The 8714-nt window shown below is 35.3% G+C and overlaps 1 protein-coding gene across 1 annotated transcript; it reads left to right on the top strand.

Annotated features, from left to right (window-relative positions):
- Positions 1-252: 252 nt before the first annotated feature.
- On the top strand, positions 253-6849 carry LOC103610091 (centrosomal protein of 112 kDa-like; the record flags this gene model as incomplete). Its single annotated transcript, XM_008594330.1, has 2 exons — positions 253-315; positions 6700-6849. Coding segments are annotated over 2 exons (213 nt in total), but the record flags the coding sequence as incomplete, so codon positions are not given.
- Between the last annotated feature and the right edge of the window lie 1865 nt (positions 6850-8714).

Genomic DNA, 8714 nt, shown 5'->3' with positions numbered 1-8714 from the left:
CTCTCCTCCCTTTCTCTTTCTATCCACAGAATTCTTGTGTTTGTCTAATAATTGGCAGGAGAGATCTTTTTTTTTTTTCTTTTTAAGTGATGAATAGTTGGCATTAGATCAAAGACAAGCCCTGTGGTTTTCTGGCTGCCCCAGAAGGGCGGTGCAGCTGGCAGGCATCCCAGCTGCCTGGTGATAGGCATGTGGAAGAGATACCAAGCTCACAGGTCACCATGTGTGTGTTCATGTGCGTGTGTTTTTCAGGCCAACAGCAGGCTGAAGCAGATTGAGAAGGAATATACCCAGAAGCTTGCCAAATCTTCACAGGTAAGCAACATTAATAGAAACAAAACAGTAAAACCAAAACAAACAAACAAACAAACAAAAAAACCCGAAACCTGCACATAAAAGCCTTTGCACTTTTAGTTTAAGAGTTAAACTAAATTCTTTTCAGTTTTTCATGCATTAGTATCATATTTGTATAGGTAAATAAACAAATATGCTTTTAACATTTCAGTCTAATTAAAAATCAAGAAAAATTAGGCATAGTGAACTGTTTGAACCAACACACACATATACACATGCGTGTACACACACTCAAATGCTGTAAAACCAGCCTGTACACTTGAACAAGCCCAGGCTGAAATACATTTCACAAGGGAAGGAGATACACACCTATATTTGTGATGTAAGCAGTTTGATACCATCTGTGCTTTTTTGTAATATTCCATTTCACTGTACCTAAAATCTGCTTAACAACAAAATTCAAAATGACAAGTAATGCTAGGGTAAATTAGCAGCTCAACTGTTGACTTCCTTGGAGGAAAAGAGAATTATAAGTCCCTACATCCATGTCTTGCTGTCTGTCATTACTATAATAGTTTTAGTATAAGAAAGGCCAACAATTGAATGCTTGTTCCTACTTGAAAAATGATGCTCAGAGTACTTTTTCTGCATAAGTTGTTACAGTGATATCCAGTAGAATCATTTAGGGAATCCCAATCATTCCTTAGTTGTATGAGTGGTTCTAGAACAAATAAATACTACTTATCTTCATTTTGCAGATGGATAAATTAAGCCATTTAGTTTTGTGAGTGTAATATCTAATAATTTTTAGAATCAACTTGTCTTAGTATATTTACATGTATACAGAGATATATGGTAGTAAACTGGAATTTATTTTTTTGAGTTACCACACAATAGAAGTAACAGCAACACGGCCACAAAACTATAATAGTACTTAACGTTTATGGGGCACTAACCATATTGACTCATTCAGTCTCCATTCATAATGACTCTGGGATTAGGAACTATTATTGGCCCCATTTGTCCATTGAGAAAACCGAGACTGAGAGAGATGAGATCACACGAGTTAGCAAGTGACTAAGCCAGGACAGACCGGGACCAGCAACGGGATCGCGCAACCCTCGGTGTTGCCCCCACTCCTCGCTCAGCCAGTGAGCCGCCGGTCTGCACGTGGGATCTGAACCCTCGGCGGGAGCGCCGCCGCGCTTCCCAAGCGGCGCACTGTAGCAGTGCTCCACCAGGCCGGCCCGAGAAATATCCTTTTTAATCCACTGAAAAAGATTCTTATAATCAAAAGAAATCTTATTACCCTAGAAGTTAAACTAAAACATGAAAACTCCCCAGCTGGCATAGCCTTTCCTCCTGCTTATTTTGCTTATGTTAAATGGGGAGGTAGACCGAGAGTGAGATTTATAAGATAGCTAACAAAAATGCTTCAGTAATGGAGAGTGTAAACAGGAGTGTTTAAGTTTACCTAAAGGAATGTATGAAGAAGCCTGATTAGTTGTTATTAAAGCAAATTAAATGTAAGTTAGCTAGTATGGAAGAAAGCCTAAGCTTTGGAGTCCAATGGACCTGGATTTGAATACTAGCCCTACCACTTCTGTGACCTTGAGCGAGTGACCTGCCTTCTTTGGAATTCAATTTCCTCATTTGTCAAGTGGGAGAGAAATACTTACCTCATAGGATAGTTTTAACTATTAAGTAAAACAGTGTCAAAAACATGTTCGGTACAGTGCCTGGTAGATACTAAAGCAGTTAATAACTGTTAGCTATTATAGTAGCAGTCCTAAAATTGCAATACAGAAAGGAAAAGAGGAAGGGAAGAATGAAAAAAGGTCTGGAAGGAACGAGAAATTATTTCTTCAGGCACTGTGTTTTGGAGTGTTTAAGAATTGATAAAATCTCTCTGCAAAATTTGGAGAGGCATAGGAATTGCTAACTATTTTCCCAATTAAATAAAGACATAAAGGAGGAGGAGAAGGAGGACGAAAACTAACCAATAAAAACTATTATAAACTATAAACATGATTTCATAAATGAAAGGGCAGTGCAACACCAAAAAAGAAAAAAATTCAGAGTTTAATAACAAAATAAAAGATAGTCCATCCTTCTCTTAAAGGTGTGCCGTAGGTTTAATGTACATGGTCTGTTAGGTCCTAAAAGCTTGATAACCTTACATTGATAATATTTTGCTTGCCACCTCTAAATCCATATAAATATTTATATGTATATAAACAATATGCATGTATTTATGTCTATGAACTGGCACTTGAGAAACATTAGTCTACAATGCCAGTTAGTTCAGAGAAACATAACAGATTATTTTTAAATGAACATTATAAAATGAAACCGTGGATTGACTTTTTCTGTTTTCAAGTGATAACTTGCCAGAGTCTCTAACTCATATCTCATCATGCTGATGAGAACGCTGGAAGCAAAGTTGCTTAACTCTTTTTATCAGGTTTTTAAAAAATCCTTCTCTCAAATAATAAAAAAGTAATAAAGTGAGTATATTAGTAGTGAATACATTGGTACCCAGGAGAACATCAGGATGAATTTGGAAAATATTTTAAATGTTTTCTTGTTGTAAAGGAAGTTACTTAATCTTTAAGATTTTATCAAGCTTTTAGGACCTAATAGACCACGCACACTAAATCCGCAGCACACCGAGGGCTATGTCCCTTCTGATATCCTCAACATGCGCCATGATGGCAACGCTGGCATCATCTCTGGATGTGCTACCAAGAATCATTGCCATCAAAATCACATATTTGTTCTTTTGATGTTAATATTATATATTATCCTTGCCTTTTCAACTTTAGTGCAGTTTTCCCCACTCAGCTCACTTACCTAGTGGCTATTTTTCAAAACGAGATATTGCCATTTTGCAAGAGTATTTGTAGTTGGAAATGTGGGGAAGACCAAAGCTGGGATGCCAGCGGAGCCCACCCACTGCCAGGGACCGGCTTCCCCACTGCCACACGCTGGCTTCCACATACCTGATGCACGTCAGCGCTTGTGCATACTCCACGTGTCTCACACGCTCCCAACTTCATGTCACTCGCCAGGGGCTAGACCAGAATGCAAAGGGTGTTGAGGAGCTTCAGTGTTCCTCTTACCTTCCAGTGTATGGCTTGTCTATTGTATTTTAAAGAAGAGTTTTATGAAAATCCCAAACTGTACTACAATCTAAAAGACAATAGAATGAGTTAAAGATAAAATCTTAACCTCTATTTAGAATTCTGTTACTTTTAAACCTTAAATAAGACCACTAACATTTATATAAAGTGTTAATTGCTTAATAATTATCATCATCTATTATAGCTTTCATGGGTTAGCTTGCTTACAGCATCAGCCCCAAATAGCTCTTCTTTTGTTTCTCAAAATATTTATTTTTAATATCTGTATGAAAATATTCTAATCCACTTCTTTCTCTGAAGCTAATACAGGGTAAACATTAGTTGAGTGGTGGCATTTTTGTTTTATGGTTTTTAATTATGATTCAGTCAGAACTGGAGGGTTTGACTATGATTGTATAATATTAGCTTTCATTATTCTCAAAAACTTTTTAATTATTATTCTGTTAAAAAGCTGGAGTATCAGTCTATAATTGGCCAGGTGATGATTTTATCTTATTTTCTGTGATTACAGTTCTACTACTTAAATATTTATTGAGTGCCAGTTATTTGCACTGAGCTAAGGTTAATTATTATTCTGTTAAAAAGCTGGAGTATCAGTCTATAATTGGCCAGGTGATGATTTTATCTTATTTTCCGTGATTACAGTTCTACTACTTAAATATTTATTGAGTGCCAGTTATTTGCACTGAGCTAAGGTGAAAATAATCCATTTTCTTATACTCTAGGTCTACAACCAATAGAATTTTGTTCCTTACCTAAAGCATTAATCTGATTATGATGACTTCTAAATCTTAAAATAAATATTAAATACTGTTTTTAAAAATTATCCTTATTTTGGCTACCTGTCTAAATCCATCTTATCAACTTTTCAACCAGTTTGTCTATTTATCTAGCCAAGGTGTTTACCTGAAGCGTTTTGACATTCTCTGCCTTAAGTCACCTTCATAAGTTTTGAAAAATAGCTTTCCAAAGATAATGTCAGTATTTCTCCCAAAGGAATCTCATTATTCTCCCAAAGAATGTAAGGTTTCATTTTCCCTGCAAAAGCCAGCATGCTCTCTTCAGAACATCCTGGATTTCACTGGGAGTCCCCTGTTTCGTGCCTTTGTGATTATTTGAAGTATCCCAAAATATTTTTATCTTCAGTCTTTGGTCAGTTACAAGCTAGTCTCAATCTTGGTATTTTTTCAGAGACAAAATTACCTTGTTCTTTAAAAATGTATTACATGACTCTGTTTGTGGATATGTGAATCTACATGTGATAAAATTGCATAGAACTAAACACACGCGCGTGCGCGCGTGCGCGCGCGCGCGCACACACACACACACACACACACACACACACAGAGCCAGAATTAAATCCATCACTTCTACAAAGTTGTGGTTTACTCACTCGAAACACTGAAATATATTAGGTTAGTTTTACAATTTGGCCCCATATTCTTGTAAAATATCAATCTTAAGTTTCATGTCAGGCCAAGGAAGCCTGGCTCTTCCTTATCCCTAGCTCCTCTGTCTCTGTGACTGAGTGAGTTGATTATTCTGTGCATAGTTTTGGACATTCACTATAAGAATTTCACCTTTCCTGTTTCATAGAGGTGCTCTGAGAATTAATGTAACTGGTGCCAGGATGAAAAAAATATTTAATAAAAATTCAGAAAATATATGAAAACATCTTCATTCTTTGTAAATTGATTTCTCCACTCATAGCAGAAAGTTCAAGTTTGCATTTAATGATAATAATCTACTGCTGTTATCTACTTTATCATTTCACACTTGTCTTAATATTTGATTATTTACAAATTCTAAAGGTTAAACATTTCATTGAGTTTGTTCACTTCTAAAAGTATAAATACTCCATATTTAATGGTAAAGATGCTATTATTTATGTTCATGGTATCATTTCACACTTGTCTTAATATTTGATTATTTACAAATTCTAAAGGTTAAACATTTCATTGAGTTTGTTTACTTCTAAAAGTATAAATACTCCATATTTAATGGTAAAGATGCTATTATTTATGTTCATGGTGACAACTAATATTTCTGTAGACCCTGGCTTCTGGAGGACTCCTGTCAGTTTCTGTTTATTGCCTTATGATACTGCAGTCTAGTTTTGTCACCAAATATAGTTGGAAAAACTGAGCTTCATGAAAGATAGTGAATTTGTCCAGTGTTTCTCACCAGTTGGCCCCTCTCCTATCAACCAACAGAATTATATTCTATCCCAGAACTAATGCTGTTTCTTTTATTAGAAGAAACAACCATTTCCTGCTTTTAAAAAGTCATCCCTATTGAATTTGAAAGGAAATGGATACATCCAAGCCAAAGGAAGGGCAGTGTTCTCAGCAGGCCCATTAAATGTAAAATTTCCTCCTCAGATAGATGGTTACTTTGAGAAGTTGGAGGAAACTCTGTCCTGGAGAGAACCAGATCTCAAGTGTGGAGAGCACTACAGGAGTCTCTGAAATGGCACTCTCTGTACCAAAATAACCTAACTTGAATATATATCAGTTAGGAAGAAGATAAACTATTTGGAAGTATAAACTTGTCTTCAATACCAAGCCTTTTTTAAAAAGAAAAGTCAAGTTGTTTAGTTAGAGGAACCAATTGGTACGACTGATCTGACTGCATAGTTCAAATCCCACCCATCTCCTTAGCTGGATGTCATCTTCAAGAGTGTGAAATGTTTGACCTCTTTCTGTGCCACCATCGCCTCATTTATAAAAGATAGGTGGTGCTAATACTCGCCTCACAGTAGAAAATACCATGAGAACTGAAATGGTTTAACACAGCACACAAACATTAGTGAATACTCAAAAATTACTGTGTAGAAATAGGTGACTGTGAAGAATGAACTATTCATTATTTTCTTTGCTTATTACAGTTCAAAGTATTATGAAAGGCAGAATAGCTTTTCTTATTCTAATAAGTATATTTCTCAGTAAAATAAAATTTGATGCTTTTCATATTTTTGAGATCACAGATGTTCTTTCTTCTGATGAGTAAATATTGTGGAATGTTATAGTGGAAATGTCTTCCAAATACATTTGGTTCAGCAGTTTTCCACCATTCACAGTTTTATTACAGTCTTTTATTGAGTGGAATTTCATGCATTATAGTATGTGATGTGTTAATTGAAAATATTAAGTTTGTGGAGTAGAGTGTTGCCAACTCCATTCCTATGTTAAGCATAAATACATATAAAATAGATGCCTCTCACTGAAGAATTTGAGGTTATAGCGTGCTGTTTTCATTTTAGATCATAGCAGAACTTCAGACAAGCATTTCCTCTCTGAAAGAGGAGAACAGCCGGCAGCAGCTTGCTGCAGAAAGGCGGCTCCAGGATGTTATACAAAAGTTTGAAGATGAGAAGCAGCAGCTGATTAGAGATAATGACCGAGCAATCAAGGTAATCTGAAGACTTCAGTAACCAGTGGTACCAGCTGCTTTAATGTAATTAAAAGGAGGCTGAAATCCCAGCAGTGGGCAGATGAATGCAGGTATCTGGCTTGTTCACACAGCCTGCAGTCATTCCAGTCACTGGACTCTACCTTTGATGTATCCAGTGACTCAGGCTGACTTCCCTCCAAGAGATCGCATGCCAGCATAAAAAGTCATTTTTGGCAGGCCCAATCCATTCACATTGAACAAATGTTTGAAAAATACCCTGTCCTTTCTCTTGAGAACCACTTTGGAATTGTCTCTTGAAATTAAAATGACTGTTTTAGCCCAGTACTGCTGGCTAATAAATTTAGAAGTCAGCCTCCAATTTATATTCTATTCTTTGCCCACATCCTTTCATTATGTATTCGCATAATGAGAAATAACCTGTTCAAGGCTGGGAATGCCAACCATTTGATGTTCTTTGACACAGTACTGGGTAGATGTGTTGCTGCTGAGAACCTAGGTTGTTTCCAAATGACTTCAGAGAATCACTCCTTTAATAGCAACAGAAAATTCCTTGGACCCTGATTCTTTAGGTGATAGGCAGTTAGATCTCAAAGTAGTTTTTTCTTGGCTTCATAGCAGTGAGTATTATTGTAAGTGTCTGCATCGTGCTGTTTAATCTGTGAGGATAAGCATCTGGAAACCTTTATAAATAAGGCTTAAAAGAGAACAAAAAATTTTTTTTAAGAATTCCCAGCAAAAGATTATTTTTCAGTGACTTTACTTTGTTATAACAATTCTTAAAGCATGTTAGAGTAATCATATAAAGCAAAGAAAAATGAAAGAAAAATTTGGGTTTTATAGCTGCCCTTTTCTGCCTAACCTCTCTCCATCTTCCTTTTCTATACCCTATTGTATGCAATCTGAGTAATTTAGGGAAAAATTGGTGTTAATATATTTCTTTTTTATATATACCCTTTAAACCTGGGCAACACTGAATAGAATAAAAAAGCTTAAGAGATGGACAAAACATTAGAGGCCATTACATCTATACTCGTCACTTTATAGCTGAGGACTTACCTTTTTCATTAATGACGTTTTCCCCATATATTTCCACCTGTGAGCTTTCTTCCCCCCACATGTGTTATGAGACCAAAAAACATTGTTTCTTTTTCATATGCTGGTCATTTAAAAACATCTTTCACATTTTTTCATTTACATGTGCACAGGAAGTTCCCACTGGTCTGTATAACTGTGTAACTGTATTGCTTTGCATGAACTGAGTTGCCCACTTTTAAAAAATTGTTTTAGTCATATAAAGTTTCATTTTCAGTGAATTTCTTTTTTTTCCTTTATGTCCAAATAAAAAGTGGTAGATAACTTCCAAATTTTAAGTAATTGAATCCCAATATAAACAAAAAGGAAAAACATAAATTAAGTATCTCCTAGCAGCATATTTCTAGTATTGTTTCTTGAAGATTAAAAAAATCTTGAAATAATTATAATTAGTATAATTGCCAGTTTTTAATTGTTCATTCTTATCGTTTTAATCCATTTACCTGTTAAAAGGAAAAAAACATTTTGATCTTAATTTTAAACAAAATCCCAAGTCAGAAAGACTGAATTTAAAAGATGGCAGTTTATATTATATAACATATATAAAAAAAAATGTACCATGTGTTACTTGAAAATAAAGAATTAAAATTAAGCTACAGTTCAGTTTGACTCACTCACTTAGATCATACGTAAAGTGAATGGCATTTTTTTTACTAACCTACGTTAATGTTGCTAATTGATTCATTAGAACTCATTGCCTTGGCTCTCTTTTTTCAGGCTTTGTCACAAAAAATAGGAAGAATAGCTGATTTTTATTCAACATGTAATGTA

The sequence above is a fragment of the Galeopterus variegatus genome, unplaced genomic scaffold, assembly GCF_000696425.1.
Source record: "Galeopterus variegatus unplaced genomic scaffold, G_variegatus-3.0.2 Scaffold10581, whole genome shotgun sequence".
NCBI lineage: Eukaryota > Metazoa > Chordata > Mammalia > Dermoptera > Cynocephalidae > Galeopterus > Galeopterus variegatus.
The sequence above is the reverse complement of the archived record's forward strand: the minus strand, read 5'-3'. Positions and strand labels throughout refer to the sequence as shown.